Here is an 18,366-nt window from a genome sequence, read left to right as displayed (position 1 = left end):
GAACTTTTTCTTTAGGAGCTGGTTTCATTAAAGAAGTGGTGGGGGGAGGGGGGAAGAGGCACAGATGGAAAGAAACTTAACCAGTTTCCTTTCAAAGGACCAGCAGGCACAACTACCATTTGTGCCAGAGGCAAGTCTTTCTGTATTTAGATCTGAAAAACAGTTTACTGAATATGAGCAAATTTTAGGTTCTTCTTATCTCAGTTTTCCAAATTATACTGCTTCTTTGTTTCAAAGGTGTCATATGTGTTCAACTTAGAATCTTTTTTTTTTTTTTTTTTTTTTTTTTTTTTTTTTTTTTTTTTTTTTTTTTTTAACTTCTTTGTCTTTGTTCCATTTTATTAAAATAATTCCATCTTCCCTATTATTTTCATAATACCACTAGCCTTTCTGATTTTTAATGCTGGAAGTTTCAGACTTCCAAAATTTTAGCATTTTTTAGCCTACAAATTAGATATTTGCCCTGGCTGTATCAAGAATTTTTGTTTAATTAGTATGAGTAAACATATCTTAATGTGACACTGCATCTGCAGTGTTTCATTCCTTGTTCTGCTTAGTGCACAAAATGATTTGCATACTTGTACACTTCCATAGAACATTAATTCAGATCATCTGTCCATTTAGATAAGTTTTTTTCCATTTCAGTTATCATTGACCTATAAATGTAAGAAATTTTAATAGGTGTTAATGGCATGTCTTGCCTCTGTTCTCATAGTTTTTATTATGCTTTTTTTTTGTTATGCTGCAGTAATTCTTTGTATAAAAATTAGTTTGCTTTTTTGATTAATCTGATGGAGGGAGTAGGAAATCAGTTTTTAATGCTTTAAGGAACTCATTGGCTGAGATCAGTACACATCATTCCCTGTTCTAGTACAGGTTTGAAGTGAACCATGACCTTGCCATGGTATGTGAATTATTATTATTATTATTATTATTACAGTAACCTCCATGACAGGTTTGAAGTGAACCATGACCTTGCCATGGTATGCAAATTATTATTATTATTACAGTAACCTCCATGGAGTCAGCAGACTACATGTTGCTAGTTAAGTGTGGGAGGCCCACTTAACTAACTAGCAACATGTCTGTTATATTGAACCTTGAAGTCATTTACACTCCCCACATTTACAATGCATTCCACTCATTAAAAAAAAATCTACTAATTCCCATCTCGCACTTTTTATAATCCTTTATTAATCTGGTAAAATTCCTTCACTAACTTGAAGATTTGTCATATCATCTATTTTCCTCCTATCCACCAAGCTCTGAAATCCACATTCCCTCAACTGCTCTGCATATCCAACATTCCAGATCCTGATATTACTTTGGTCATTTATCCTTTCTAATGATCCTACATCACAATGAAAACTAGGTGACCAAATTTGAGTACAGTAGTCCATGTGTGGTCTGACCATAGTGGCACTGCTATTTCTTTATTCCTACTTGTCAGTGTACTTCTACTAATCATAGCAAAAATAAGACTTGCTGTCTTTACAGCACTTGCAACATGCCCTTGAACTTTAGTCTACCATAAGCTTCAGTATTTTGGTAAATACTCAGCGAACTCATCTTTCTTGGGGAAATTTCACTGATCAAACTAACAGGGATACCAAAGTTTTTTGCCCCCCCCCCCCCCAAATAAGCTCTCCTTCCAGATACTGCAGATAACCTCATCTAAGTTTCTTTTACTCTAGATACTCAGCCAGTCGCATCCTTTGTGATTGTGTTATCATAGTTGGATGATTGTTTATGTTCTCCAGTCCAGTATGTAGTAAGAAATTCAGTATGTTGCAAGTGGCTTGAGAACAACACCAGCTGCATGCTCAGCTTACAGTGTAGCTTGCAACAGCTACAAAACACCATTAGCAAATATGAATTTGAATTTTTTTTTTTTTTTAAAGGCCAAATGTAGAAAACTCACCTCCTCTCTCTAAATGACAATTGAGGTTTTTGGCCCCTTGCCAAGACCCAATGGTCTTGGCAAGGGGCTTATTATTTTTAATCTCTTGTCTTAAAGGTGTGCCATACACATTATGGGATACTGAATAATTCTAATGTAAAATACAAGTAAAGGATAAAACAAGAATATTATTTAAGTACTGTATATTTGCCTACCAAGCAGGGAAAAAAAAAGTTGCTATAACTCTCATTTGGTGTTTTTAATCTAGTGATAAACTATTTTGTTACTTGTTTATTGATTTAGCTCTCACTATCTTCTTAAGTCTGTTCCCACTAATGAGATATCACTGAAGTCCGTGCGGTTAGCCTAGTGGCCTATGCGCTTTGCAATATGCCTGGGGAAGGAGTCCTGGGTTCGATTCCCATCGCCAACGTGAGGAGCTTAAGGATCTTCCTCAGCCATAGCCAAGTTAGCCGGTCTTGTTTGTGGACAGCAGGGTTTTTTCCCCAGTTTATTTGGGGTTTTTCATCCCACAAGTAGGCAAATCGGCCCCCTGAACACGGATCTACAGCAATAAATACTTAACCCCCATGAGGGGGCTCAACTCGCCCCAATAGGGACGGGGGAGAAAAGGGAGGAAACTCCATATGAATGAATAAACTGATTCACTTCCCACAATGCATTGCAATATACATGTCAATATTGCTTCTATGTAACTAGTTGCCTAGGCATGAAGATACTTCATATATCCTTTTTGTGCTAATGCATGGTTAAAGGATAAAAAAAAAAAAAGTTAATTTATTTGCTAAATTAAATTAAATCCCTCTCTTGTCCATATTGTACTATTTTAATATCACCCAAAGGCAGAGCTGACATCCTGGCATTTTTTTCCCAATTTCTGCAATGATAACCAAAGCAAATTACCCCTACTTTACCAATAAGAATTTAAACAGCTGATCTGCAGCTTATCTAACCATCTCCACTTATTAACTTTTGGACTTGAGCCACAGAAAGGCAACTCATGTGGCTACTCTTGACATCTCTAGGACTTGTATTTTAAAATAGTACATATTTAATTATGATCTTAGCAGTTTTGATTTTCTTTATTATTAGATGGCATATTGGACGAAATTCGATAAAGCCGAAATGACCATTATGGATGCTTTGGAGAAGCTGAATTCCCTCATTGATGAAAGTGATCCAGATGTTGATATTCCCAATATTGTTCATGCCTTTCAGACTGCAGAGAGAATTAGAGCTGCTCATCCAGCTTTGGACTGGTTCCATCTTACAGGCTTAATTCATGATTTGGGTAAATTGATGGCTTTGTATAATGAACCACAATGGGCAGTTGTAGGGGATACATTCCCCTTAGGATGTGCCTTTGCTAGCTCTATTGTGTACAGTGCTATCACATTTGATGACAATCCAGATTATCATAATTCAGCATATAACACAAAGTTAGGAATATATAAAGAGTCCTGTGGACTGGAAAATGTTCTCATGTCATGGGGTCATGATGAGTACATGTACAGGGTGCTGAAAAATCATAAAACTTCCACATTGCCAGAGGAAGCTCTCTATGTGATACGTTTCCATTCCTTCTACCCATGGCATACAGGCAATGATTATTCCTTCTTGTGCAACAACAAAGATAATTCTATGCTACCTTGGATTCAGGAATTCAAGTAAGGACTGTTATATGTATATATATGTGTGTGTGTATATGTATATATGTATTTTTTTTTTATTAGTAAGTTATCTATTCAATTAACTCATCATCATCAAATTCCTGCCATGTACCCTCAAGAGGTGTACAGGATATGATAGTACTACATGAAAAAATTACATCATTACTAACTTCCTATCTACAATTTTCCTCCAAATCAGTCTGTTACTTGTCAAGATTCCAACATTATCAGATCTTATATTTCTATCGTCTAAGGCACTTTGTACCGTATCAATCCACCTATATCTTGGTCTTCCTCTGAGTCGTTTTCCTGCCAACCTGGCAGAGAACACTTGTTTTGCTAATCTTTTCTCTCCCATTCTATTTAAGTGACCATACCACCTGAGATTAGCTCTGCTAACGCATTCCTGGATGCTGACAATGTCAAGTTCTTTCCTAATATCCTCGTTTTTAATATGATATTGCCATTGATGCCATCTGTTCACGCCTCTAATCTTTCTCAGGACTCTCATATCTGCGGTCTCTAGTCTTTGGTCAAGTGTTTTACTTCTGACCCAGCTTTCAGATCCATAAGTTAAAACTGGTTTGAACACTGTCTTGTATACAGCTAATTTAGTGTTCCGACTAATTTCTCTCTTATTCCATATGAATTTATTCAATTGACTTCCCACCACACCAGCTTTGCTGATTCTGTTGTCTATTTCCATATTTAATTTACCATCTTCACTAAAAATCGTGCCTAAGTAGTTGAAATGTTTTACTTGTTCCACAGGTTCTCCATTCACAACACAGTTGACATTTTCAATGATTCTGCCTATTTTCATTGTCTTTGTCTTTTTATTGCTGACCTTCATACCATATCTATTACAACGGCTATTTAATTTGTATTTTGAAAATATATACATGTGTAAATGTATTTTTATTAACTCGTAATCTATCCAAATTAATACCAACCTATTATTTGATACTCTCTTAAAGACCTTTGCAAAATCTAAACTAATTGGGTATATTTTTTATTCATATGAAGATTTTTGTAGGAAAGATGACTCTTGCCCACAAAAAAAGTTGTAAACTTATCACTCATTTACCATGGGTAAATGTAAGAAATTGATAAAACATGATCTTCCGTAGAAAGTTTATTTTTCACTAGGTTAGACTATAATAAATTTAGTTTAATCCTTTATCCCAGTGAGAGCCAACAAGGTTTGTGCCTGAAAATATCTTCAGGACTGAATATAGTGTTGTACTGTCTTACCTGGATAAGTAGTACAACACCAGACAACTTGGAGCAAATGCGGGGCAAGCTACCGACACTCCTATCCCAGTATCTCCTATAATGCAAAACACATCTCCTTGTGGATATGTATACTGTTATGCATTAAGGGATTGGCCACTACCCAGACTAGTTTCGACCTTTATTGAGGTCTCTTCAGTGGGAGCCAGGCCCAGAGTTGGAGATACCAGACAGAAGCAGTAGCAAGGTCATCTTTACCTATAGGAGTTGCCAAAAGGTTTGCCACCTTTTTTTTTATTAAAAAAAAAAAATCCCCACCTTTGCTCTGAGTTGCCTGGTGTTGTACTACTTACCCAGGTAAGATAGTACAACACTATATTCAGTCCTGAAGATATGTTCAGGCACAAACTTTGTTTGCTCTCACTGGGATAAAGGATTAAACTAAATTTATTATAGTCTAACCTAGTGAAAAATAAACTTGCAACATCTTTCTCTAAATCCAGAGTAATTTAATAAAAAAAAGAAAAAAAAAAGGTGGCAAACCTTTTGGCAACTCCTATAGGTAAAAATGACCTTGCTACTGCTTCTGCCTGGTATCTCCAACTCTGAGCCTGGCTCCCACTGAAGAGACCTCAATAAAGGTCGAAACTAGTCTGGGTAGTGGCCAATCCCTTAATGCATAACAGTATACATATCCACAAGGAGATGTGTTTTGCATTATGGGAGATACTGGGATAGGAGTGTCGGTAGCTTGCCCCACCTTTTGCTCAGAGTTGCCTGGTGTTGTACTACTTACCCAGGTAAGATAGTACAACACTATATTCAGTCCTGAAGATATTTTCAGGCGCAAACTTTGTTTGCTCTCACTGGGATAAAGGATTAAACTAAATTTATTATGATCTTCCGTAATAAACCCATCTTGATTAGGAAAATCCTGCTGTCTTCTTCACAACACTTAATTACAGCTCAAGATTTATATACTGACATGCAATTCAAAGCTCAATTAAGTCTGAGCTTTGAACTAACTTGCCAGTATGTATCTTTATGTATTTTACTCTCATTCTTATGCTTAAGAAATCTCCTCTTGGCATGCTTGTTTATCAAGTTACCTTTTAATACAGGGAATTGTTTTTTCCTTGAACCCCCAGTGTTTCCTTAAAGCATGTAGTGGATGTTGTCCTGTTGCTTTTTTGACATGGCTTACTTACTTCATTCTCCTCACCTTCTACTTACTCACTCACTACTATTCTCCTACTTGAGCTCTGCACAGTATCATGCTTTGAACATTTTCAGTAGACGACCCGCAGCCCACTCATGCTGTTTACTTTTTTGCAGATGGATGTGATTCACATAAAAAAATATATTCATAATTTTTCTGGTCACATATATGAAGAACTGAGATTTTTCTTGGCTTGAGTGGCTAAGCACTGCTTATTATTACCCTTCCTTCCTAGTCTATTCTGAATTGTTACCTTCCACCTTACACTACCTTCTTATGTTATGTACCAACCAGTCATTTTGGACTCTTGGTGATCTTGTGAACAAAGCCTCTCCATCCCAGTTGGCCTTTTGTCCTTCCTTTCAGCAATTATAAGTTCTTTTATGTTGTCCATCTGACTCTTTTGTGGTATTCCTCCTCTTCTCATTCCCTCAATCTTCCCCAACATAACTGCTTTTCCAGTGATTCATCACTTCTCATAATATATCCAAAGTACTATGAATTATTTACATGTAAACACAAGGTAATAATTTATTATAAGGCCATATTTCAGTCTAAAAATTACAGACCATCTTCAGTGGCAGAAAAACAGTTGATACAAGGTAGAATGCAAACAATGGATTTATTTGAAATAGTAAGCCATGCGATGTTATATTTTCAGTAACATTATCTTCTGAGGAAAAGGTTAATCATAACAGTATTAAAATTAAAGATCCGTTATTCTAATCAGACTCCCATATTTTTGATCATGATAGGCAGTCACTCTGATTCAAGTTCGAGCAGTGAAGTAAGGATTCAGCACCCTCCTCAAATGCTCAAATTTGTATTGACAGTGATGTAGCAGGCATGTTTCAGAGCAAAGAATATTGTGGTCCATGTCTATTGTGTTGAGCCAATCCAGATTTATTGGATTTCCTATGGAAAATATATGTAGTCTAAGCTAGACAGTTGTAAAAATATATCTTATTCACTCTCCATTGGGTGATTTAACCACATCTCTTTATCGAAAGCCCACTTTCACTGGATGCTGCGTTCTTCAACAATCTGCACACCATCCTTCTCAAAAGACAGGAATCATAAAGCCTTTAATTAAATGAGCTAAGACTAATTGTTCGACTTCTCATAAATTACAGGAAGAATATTACTCTCAAATACCAAACAATGTACGAAATTAAATGGCTTCTCAGAAAGGACTACACAGCATCTGTTTAACTCGTACAAACCTAACATAAACAACAAGGAAATGGTATGTTGAGTTCCAATCCCATATTTCTGGCATTTCAGAACCGATTTCTAGAATTCTAAAGAAATATGATTTAGTAGCTACTTTTATACCCACCAGTAAACTCAACTTATTTCCTCTTGAAAAGATAAACACTCCCCGATGTCTCCTAGATGCATACCAAGTTCCTTGTGACTGCTGTCTATGCTACTTCAGACAAAGTGGACACTCAATAGAAAAGAGATTACTAGAACATCATTCATATATTTTTTCACAGGAAATCCAATAAATCTGGATTGGTTCAACATGGAGTAGACACAGACCACAAACATTCTTTGGTCTGAAACATGTCCACTACATCACTGTCAATACAAATTTAAGTGTTTGTGCGAGGAGAATGCTGAAGCCTTGCTTCACCACCCAAACTTGAATCGGAATCACTGTCTATCATTATAAAAAATATGTGAAAGTCTGATTTGGAATAACACATCTTTAATCTTTAATTTTTTATTTTATTTATTTATTTTTTTGAATACTGTTATGATTAACCTTTTCCTTAATTAGAACATAATATTACTGGAAATAAAACATCACATGGCTCACTCTATTTCAAATAAATCCATTGTTTGCATCAACTTTGTTCAACTGTTTTTTTGCCACTGAAGATGGTCTGTAATTTTCAGGCTGAAATATATGGCCTTATAATAATTTACCTTGTGTTTACGTGTAAATAATTCATTAAACTACCAGAAGTTTCTCTAAAAGAAAGCATATCCAAAGTACTTCAACTTCTGTTTGAGGAGCATTTGTCTTTATACTCTCTAAAACCTTATTGGTTATTCTTGCAGTCTTTGGGATTCTTAATAGTCTCCTCATGCCCATAATTAATGAATTTGCTTTCTGCCTGTCTTTTTAATAATTCAGCTTTCACATCCATACATCACTACTGGAAATATTATTACTTTGACCATTCTAACTTTTGTGGCCTTACTTATGCCTCTGCCTTTCATAATTTTTGTCAGGTTTACACAGCTTTTTTACATAGCCCCATGACTATCCTTCTTTTAATTTCATCTTCATATTTACAAATACAAATTTTTTATGCAAATATTTATCTTTTCTTATACAAATTCTCTGCATATTCTTCTTGTACTATCTTCTATATTGCCTTCTTAATTCAGACATTACTGCTCTTTAATATTTCTTAATGAGTGTCCTTTCTATCTAGTTTCTTATTTTGTTTGTTACTTTGTCCCTTCCTTTTTTGTTTTAGAAATGTGGGTTTCACTACTAAATGACAGTTAAAAACATGTAGATTTTGGCAGGACTGTAGAAAATAATCACTACCATTAGGAAAAACAATTCTGATTTCATTATTATGTTCCCAACAAAGAAATCTGTTTTGTGATTCTATTCACCAGAATAGGTGAGAAAATGGGTATCATAAAAATTGAAATTAATGATTGTATTCCATGGTTGAAATTTTCATTACCTTCATTCTTCTTCTTCTTCTGCAGCTTCTCCCACTTAAGTGGGGTCACTGTTTCTTATGAGTCTCCTCCACACCTTCCTGTCTTGGGCTGTCACCACATCCAAGTTCTTCATCTTCAAGTCCTCTTCTACCAGCTCCCTCCATCTCTTCTTTGGCCGCCCACGCTTCCGCCTTCCTTGCACATCCATCTGCATGACCCTTCTTCCCACATATTCGTCCTCCCTCCTCATCACATGACCAAACCATCTCAACCTTGCCTCCTGTATTTTCGCTCCTAAGTTCGTAACTTTCACTGTTCCCCTGACATAGTCATTTCTCAGATGATCCTTTCTGGTCACACTGCACATCCACCTAAGCATTCTCATCTCTGCTACTTCCATCCTGCTGATGTTATTTTTCCTCAGGGCCACAGTTTCTATAGCATATGTCATAGCTGGCCTCACTACTGTCCTATAAATTTTGCCTTTCAGATTGATCGGCACCCTCTTATCACATAACACTCCAGCCATCTCCCTCCAGTTCCTCCAACCTGCTTGTATCCTGCATCCCACTTCCTTCTCACCTCCTCCATCTTCTTCCACTGTCGAACCTAAGTATCTAAAGTCTCTCACCTTCCTGATGACATTTCCTTCCAGCTCCAGGTCTGACTCCTGGCCACCGCCCACTGCGCAACACATATACTCTGTCTTACTTCTGCTCAGTCTCATACCTCTCTCTTCCAGTACTTTTCTCCATCTTTCCAGTTTAGTTTCCGCTTCTTCTCTTGAATCTACACACAGCAAGATGTCATCTGCATACAACATTGTCCAAGGTGCATCTTCTCTCACCTCCTCTGTTACCACCTCCATCACAATATTAAACAGAAACGGACTTAATGCTGACCCTTGATGCAAGCCAACTGTTACTTGAAAACTTTCTGTCTGTCCCAAACAGGTCCGAACACTTGTCTTCACATTTCTGTACATTTCCTGCACCAACCTGACATATTTCTCCGGCACCTTCTTCTCCCTCAGACACCTCCAGACTTCTTGCCTTGGCACTCTATCGTATGCTTTCTCCAGATCAATAAATACCAGATGTAGCTCCCTTTGTTTCTCTCGATATTTTTCCATCATCTGTCGTAACCCAAAGATAGCATCTGTTGTTGATCTACCAGGCATGAAGCCAAATTGTTCCTTTGCAATCTCCACCTCCTCCCTCAATCTACCATCAAGAACCCTTTCTAGGATCTTCATTGTGTGGGACATCAACTTTATTCCTCTGTACTTTTTACAGTCTTGTGCATCCCCTTTACCCTTGTAGATGGGAACAAGAGTACTCTCCCTCCCTTCCTCGGGTATATTTTCCTGTTGGCAAACTTTCATGAACAGGTCCCACAGCAGGTCAATTCCCTCTTCCCCCAGTGCCTTCCATGCCTCCACTGGAATTCTGTCGGGGCCCACCGCTTTTCCATTCCTCATCCTCTTCATGGCCTCCGTCACTTCCATTCTACTGATGTTCTGCACCATCCCCTCAGAAGGCTGCCCATCTCCTCTGTGAGTCCTTACATTTTCCTCATTCGAAGTCCCTCAAAGTATATTTTCCATCTGTTTCTTATGTCCACATCCCTCCATAATACTCTTCCTTCAGCATCTCTGATCTGCCTCACATGTAAGATGTCCTTAGCTGCTTTATTTCTACATTTCGCTAATTGGTAAATTTTTCTCTGACCTTCCTTCGTTTCTAATTGATCATACAGATCTTGATATGCCATGGCCTTTGCCTGTGCCACAACTCTCTTGGCTTCTTGCTTTCTCTCTTTGTACACCTCTCTGTCCTCTTCCACTCTTGACTCATCCCACTTCTGCTTTGCCTTCCTCTTAGCTGTCACTGCCACTTGTACATCATTATTCCACCACCAACCCTCCTTCTGCTCTCTAATCTTTCCAGATGTCTCACCAAGCACCTCGATTGCACAGCTCAGGATTACTTTTGAATTATGTTTCCACCAATGTTGTACACTTTCCAGTCCATCCGAAATCCTCTCTAACACTCTCTCCCTAAAACGATTCCTCACACTCTCCTCTTTTAAGCGAAACCACTTAATTGTCTTCATCCCATGGCATCCAGAAGTTCTTATCTTCGATCTTAATTTAAAGTCTGCGCACAGCAGTCGGTGTTGTTGTGCTACTTGATCTGTTGGAATTACCTTACAATTTGTCACAACCTTAAGATGTTTTCTTCTAGTCAAAATGTAGTCAATTTGTGAGCTGTTGTTACCACTTCTAAATGTTATCAAATGTTCTTCCCTCTTGAAGAAAAACGAGTTCACAATTGCCAGATCAAATTTCATTACCTTCATTGAGTTACCAAAATAATTTTTGTTTGAAGATCTACTTTTCTCATTCCATGAAAAGTAGGTCTTTATTTATTATCCAAACTTTGATTCTCAGGCATTAGTTAGCTTTGTTTTAAAGTTTAAATTATAGTAATTTTTTTTTTATGGCTAAAACCAAGTAGCCTTATTACTGGGGGGGGGGAACAAAAATCCAACTTTATTTTATTATTATTTTATTTTATTTATTTTTTTTTTTTGCCTCTGCAGAAATTAGAACAGATGCAAAAAAAAAAAAGTGTGTGTGTGTGGGGGGGTAAATTCTACACTCAGAGCCAGTACAAAAGCAGAAAACATTATTTGGGTATGAGTTACTACACCCATACATTTCCTACTTTAGGCTATTTTTGTAGTACCATTGAAGCAATACTCTACACCCGAATAAGTGATCAAGGAGACATAAGATGTTCAATCTTATGTTTTTGATTGCTTGCCAGAAAGAGTAATTTTGACAGTACATTCACTTTTTCTGTTTGCAGTTAATGTATTGGAGGTGGAAGGCTGGATACAAGTTTACTCATATCCTTATTTTATAACACGGAAGTACATGGGCCATCAAATTTCCATCCCATTGCTTTTATTATTATTATTACGGGTATCTCCATGGAGTCAGTAGACTCATCGCAGGAGACCCAAACTAGCAAAACAATATCTGTCATATCTCTTCTTGAATTCATTTACAGACGAAGAGCTCACAACTAAGTCAGGCAATGAATTCCACTCAGGCACCACCCTCCAGGCAAAAAACCTTGTTCTGACACCCTTGTTAACCACACTCTTTAATTTCCAGGGATGACCTCTGTTCTTCCATCACTATCACACAGCTGAAACATTTCTCCTGCATCAATCCTATAAAAACCTTTCAGTAATTTATATGTTTCTATCATATCCCCTCTTCTCCGCCTATTAACCAACCACTGCAATCCACAAGCTCTCAATCTATCAGTGTAGGGAGCATTTTTTACATCACTCACTAACTTGGTCACTCTTCTCTGAACCCTCTCCACAGCCTCCTCATCTCCAAGGAATCCAGGTGACCAGACCTGTGCACAGTAATCCAAATGTGGAAGTATCAACGCTTTATAAAGGGGAATAATAACCTCTTTATCTCTGGATGTCAGTGAAATCATCCTGCAAACTTTCAACATCAGCTTGATTTTTTATTGTGCTACCCAACTTTGCATCATCAGCAAACAACTGAATATCTCCCCGTAAGCCATTTCCTGTATCATTTATATACAAATTAAACAACAATGGCCCAAGCACAGAGCCCTGAGGCACACCACTGGTCACCTGCCTCATCCTGGACTCGGCTCCTCCATACGCCACCTTCAGGTATCTCTCCCTGAGCCGTTCTCCTATCCATATATAACCAATTTAGTATCCATTCCCATCTACTCCAATTTGCGTAACAGTGTTCCATGGGGCATCCTGTCAAAAGTCTTAGCAAAATCCAGAAGTACCACTATGTAGCCAGTTCCTTTGTCCAACTCAGATGTCATTCTATTATGAAAAGTTAATAGATTGCTAAGGCAGGATCTACCTTTAACAAAACCATGTTGGCCTCTATAGAGCATCATATCCTGATCCACCCATTCTTGAATTTTGCCTTTAACCAACTTTTCCAATACTTTTACCACTACTCCTGAGATGGTGATTGGTCTGTAATTAACTACCGCAGTTTTAGAGCCACTCTTATGGAAAGGAACCACTTTGCCTAACTTCCACTCCCTACGGACTATACCAGAGTTCAAACTTAAATTAAATATCCAAGTAAGAGAGGTTGACAATTCATTTGCACATTCATGCAACACCCGAGCTGATATTCCATCTAAGCCTACACCAGTGTTTGCATTTAAATTTTGCAATATATTAAATACCTCTGATTCTTTAGTTCTCACATTAGTTATTGCTACAGGTACAGAGATATCCTCACTTGGGTGATAGACTTTTGAAAAGTGATCACTCAGTAACTCGACTATTATATCTGATTTTGTCACCTCAATACCATCAGCACCCATTAAAGTTATCCTTCTGAAGTCATTCTTCCTTTTACTTTCTACATAGCAGAAGAACTCTTTTGGATTACTCTTGATCTCTTTGGCTAAGGTCTTCTCATAATCTGATTTAGCTTTTCTTACTATGCTGGTAACCTTCTAGCTTGAGCCTTGTACTGCTCATGGGTGTACCGATTGCATTTCTCCTTGTAAATTCTCCATAACATTTTTTTTTTTTTTTGCAGATCAAGCTTGATACTACTGCTCATCCATCTAACACCTGCCTTGTTTGAATTCCTGACCATGGGGTAAACAATCTGATATTGCTTTCCTCAGATACCTGCTGATTTTATCCCATGCACTGCTAACATCTTTCTCCTGCAATATGTTCTGCCATGAGACTGCTGCAAGCTCACTCTGAAGCTTGTTATAATTGCCTAACCTGTAGTTCCATATATACCCCTTGTTAACAGAAAAATCCACAGATTTTGCAACCTCCCAAGTCAATACCACATGATCACTTTCACCAATTGGAGGTAATGAGGACACCTTACTTATGCATATAACTTCTGAACCAATAACCAGGTCCAACACTCTCACACCACGTGTCCCTTCAGTTATGTGCTATTTCAAGTAATTATCTCGTAGAAGATGTATGAACTCCATTACCTTTTTTGCTACGTGATATTTCCTCTTTCCAATTTATATCACCGTAATTAAAATCCCCCATAATAATCACTAAACCTGCACTAATTTGCTGATGCATGAATTCAATATCTCCCCCCTGTACTCCCAGGCCTATAGCAGCATCCAACTGTATATTTCATTGCATTGGTCACTATTTCGCACCAGACTGCCTCAAATGAACTCTCATTCGCATGTCTATCATCTTGATATATTACTTTCTTTGGCTGCAACACATCAGCTATCATCAACAGTACTCCTCCCCCTGTTCTATCTTCTCTATCCTCCCTGAAAATACTGTACCCATCACATTCAATTCCAGTGACCACATCTTCTGCTGACAGCCAAGTTTCACTAATGCCTACAACTTTTGGTGAGATTGCACTGACTAATGCTAAAAATTCTTTTCTCTTATTTCGAATGCTTCTTGCATTGGTATACAAACATTGCAGATTCCTTCTAGATCTTGTACTGGCTTTAGAACTGATATATAAATCACTAATTTCAGTAGTCCCATGCCAATTTTTATCCCCTCTCTTCTGCAATTTATTCTGTGTATAAGGACCAATAAATATACAATCACTGCTAAAGTTTCTCTCTCTTACACTCAACCTTATTAGTTTCCCTGCCCAATTATTTCAACTTGTTCAGAAAACAGTAACTTCTTCAATCGCTTATGTCCTTCCATGTTCAGATGCAGTCGATCTCTAGCATACAACTGTCTTTTTCCTTCAAACACACTCCAAACATCAACAAATTCCAGACCTCTTTTTTTGCACATTCTTGCAATCATATCATTCATTATCATTATTCGTCTACTTAACTCATAATTGTCAAAACGAGGCAGCACACACACACTATCCTCCCATTGACACTTTTCCTCTTCACAATATCTAACAATATTCTTAAATCTTTTCCTACCCGATTTATTCCAATGGCACCGTATACTCCAGATTTTTTTAAATGTTATGAAAAAGTTTGGAGAACTTGGGCCACCACTTGTTATCTAGGAGGCTTCTTTCTTATTAGCCATATATTTCCAAAATTGCAGAGTTGTCCTTTTTCTGTTTGCCATATCTGCTATTTGTCATGGTGAATGATTTTTCTATATTTACTTTTTTCAAATGTAGGAATAGGAAAGCATGAATATAGAAACATTCTCTTTGATCATCCATACAGTCCAACTTCGCTAATCTGATTTTATATGCATTTGCTCCATTCTTTGTTCATTAGAACAGCTTTTCACTTTCAGTTTATCCCAAAAACTGAAACATACAGCTTTAATAAAGCAATCAAATTCCCATCCCCTGACTCTGCATGCAAAACTGATTTGCAGCATTTCATATCAGATTATTAGGAAATAAATACAATTATCATCTTCTTTCACTTTCTGTCAGTTTTTTAGATTAATTGTTCTGTATAAGTGCTTTCATGTACATTTGCAGCTACAAACATATCCTACTGTGTTTTTATTATTTTAATATTTAATATTAAAATTGGTTGATAATTTATATTTATTTATAACTTAAATATTCTGCAGCAAACCAGTATGTATAATTTTCATTTCTTAGCTATAATTACTTGATGTACTCATTTATTTATATTCGTTTAAAAAAATCTTTTATCTCTTTGTAGTAAATTTGACCTGTATTCAAAGTCTAGTGAGGTTCCTGATATTGAAGCTTTGATTCCCTACTACCAGTCCTTGATTGACAAGTACATTCCTGGTGTTATAAAGTGGTGAAAATGTTGATCTATAATATTAATTGCAAAAAAAAAAAAAAAACTGTTAGGAGTAAAAAAATATTTATGGCCTGTAGGCCACATAGAATGGATCTATTTTGTAAATACGGAGATCTCGACTCGTGCTGTAAAAAAAATTTCAAGAAGACGCTGATTTGAGTACATAATCAAAGTTTTGAATGTTTTCATCTTCTTAGTCATAAGTATGTTCATCTGTGAACTAATGTACAGTAATATTAATGTTTTTGCATTTTTTATATATGCATGTGTCTGTTTACCACACATGCTTCTTTATTACTGGGTGTTACCAGTGATATCTTTATTCATGCCATTTCTACTTTATGTGTAGTAAGTGCATGTATTACTGTTTGATTGTGTTAATCTAGATATGATTAAACTATACAATAAAAGAAAAAAATCAGTGTCAACGTTCATTGAACAAAGTACCTTATTTTGTTTCAGGCATAATGGATGAAATCTTATTGAAATTAGTTACATCATAATTTATTTGCATAACTTTAAGGAGAAAAGAAATCTCTTGAAATGAGTTATGCTGTGGAAGTTTTTCACTCAAGAAATGCCATAAATGGATGCATTTTTGCCATACTTGCAATTTTGGCAAAACAGTTTATTAAGTTTTGGAAGATAAATCACCTGATTTTGGTTATGATCATAATACAGAAAGGAAAAAAAAAAATCCACTTTTGAGGTAACATTGCAAGGAATGTCATTTCTGATTGTATTACGTGGTACACAAATGTATGTGTTCAAATTGGCCTCATATTAAATGGCCAATAACTTGGCATCATACTTTCAAAGAAGTAAAATAAAATATTGGATACATCAGCGGCACAGTCAGGATTTAATCTTGGAGGGGGGGGGGTTGAGTAGACGATTTGCAAATACACACTACGCATCGCATACGACCTATGACTGAGCATCTGCAGTGATTGCTAATTCATAAGTAGTATAGAAATAGAAGACACGACACAACATAAATTAAAAAAATGAATTTTAATTAGGAAAAGATTTTTGGAAAATTTTCTAGTGTTTTTCCTTTCCCTTGGGGGGGTGCCCAGGCCCCTTGCCCCCCCTCTGGGTGCATCACTGGGATACATTGCTAATTAAACCTTAGCTTCCTCTATAATGTGAATATTTATGGAAGCTTAATATTTATTTCCCATGCTACACTAATTCAAATTAGATCTACTAAGATTATAAACTTCACTTTCTTATTTTTATGAATTAATTTATTTTTTTATAAATTCACTTAAACAAAATTGTGTTGTTTAAATAATAGTTTCACTTTATTTGATTATGTTTAATGTGTTTGGAGTTCTAAAATACATAGCCTCTATACTGAAAGAACTGTCTGTTCTTTCAGAACAGAGAAACAACTGATATGACCTCTATCCAGTGGTGAGCTATAAGGTGCTCGCTTGAGCCCTTTGTTAATTTTTTCTCAAATTTGTGAGCCCATTGTTCTTCTTTACTTTTTATTTTAAAAAAAAAAAAAAACATAATTTTTTGAAATATATTAAGCCACAAACTCGTTCGGTAACCTAACAAAAATTAGTCTATTCGGCAGCATATAGATTATTTGGAATTATTGTTTCAACCCCTCTATAATAAAAATTTGAAAATAAATATGCAATCGTATGGTAAAACCACTAGACAATCAGATGTTCATAAAACTGCCATCACCGGGTTGATTAGTTTGGCATCCTGTTTGTTTACAGGGTCTTTAATGCTATTCCAACTTAGTATGATTTTTTTAAATTGGAAATGTAATTGATTCTCAAAAAACTCAGATAAATATTTTTTTTTTTTTTTTTTTCCCAGTTTAAAAAATGAGCTACAGAGTACACCATGCACAAAGTTGGCAATTCTGGAATGCAGACACTTGTTAGGAAAAATGAACAGTAAAATTTTTACATTGAACTCTGAATTACAAGTGACAGAATAAATAAATTATAATTAACTGAAATCTGTCATGAAAAAATAACATTAAATTTTTGTGCTAAGAATTCATCCTTAATCCCCATTGCCACCTAATAATTAATAGAATTGTTGACTTTTTAAGTATGCTTTAAAATTTGGATGATAGCTCAACAAAAGGATTATCTTAGCAACATCTATTTATGTGACTGTTTATGACCTTGGAAATATTTATTCACCAAAAAATATAGTTCTTTTCCAAGAAAATCCTTTTATCTAAAATAGCTTTCAGCTTCGTCAGATTTCCAGGTATTCAAAATAAACTTCCTCAGTCTTAAACAAATAAATCATTTGTGAGTGGTTAAATAAGGTAGGTGTGAGATGGATGAATAAAGAGATTAAGCATGCGATACAAAGAAAAAGGGCATTGTGGAGGCAGCATAAGAGAAGTGGAAGTAACCAATTTCATGAGGTCTACAAAGACCAGGCAAGGAGGGTGACTTGGTTGGTGAGAGTAGCTAAAGAGAGGTATGAACAGCAGTTAGCTAATGAAGCCAAAAAGAATCCTAGGGAGTTCTTTTGATATGTAGCCAGCAAAAGAAAGAATGATTATGGAAGGATGACATTGATTTGAGGAAATGGTGTAAAGACAGCTGTTGCAGAATGTGTGGTGGAGATACTTAATGAGCAGTTCATAAACATCTTTCAATCTTGTGAATGTGACTTCATGGAGAGATTGAGAGCAGTTGATGATGGGGAGGAGAGATTGACTGTAAGTGAGCAAGAGGTGTTTGGGGAGTTGAGTAAACTAGATGTAAATAAGGCTGTGGGAATAATAAATTTAGTTTAATCCTTTATCCAAGTGTGAGCAAA

At 36.3% G+C, this 18,366-nt stretch overlaps 1 protein-coding gene across 2 annotated transcripts in view; it reads left to right on the top strand.

Annotated features, from left to right (window-relative positions):
• The window catches only part of Miox (Myo-inositol oxygenase), a 42,812-nt gene extending 26,835 nt beyond the window's left edge, over positions 1–15,977 (top strand). For both annotated transcript variants that reach the window (XM_090400463.1, XM_090400464.1), the window contains 2 exons: positions 3,014–3,588; positions 15,448–15,977. In XM_090400463.1, the coding sequence (XP_090256589.1) occupies positions 3,014–3,588; positions 15,448–15,556 (684 nt within the window). In that variant the 3' untranslated portion in view covers positions 15,557–15,977. The remainder of the gene's footprint in view (positions 1–3,013; positions 3,589–15,447) is intronic.
• Positions 15,978–18,366: the final 2,389 nt, after the last annotated feature.

This window comes from Typopeltis vanoorti, chromosome 11 (assembly GCF_054136105.1).
Source record: "Typopeltis vanoorti isolate ZY-2024b chromosome 11, IOZ_Tvanoo_1.0, whole genome shotgun sequence".
Lineage (NCBI taxonomy): Eukaryota > Metazoa > Arthropoda > Arachnida > Uropygi > Thelyphonidae > Typopeltis > Typopeltis vanoorti.
The sequence above is the reverse complement of the archived record's forward strand: the minus strand, read 5'-3'. Positions and strand labels throughout refer to the sequence as shown.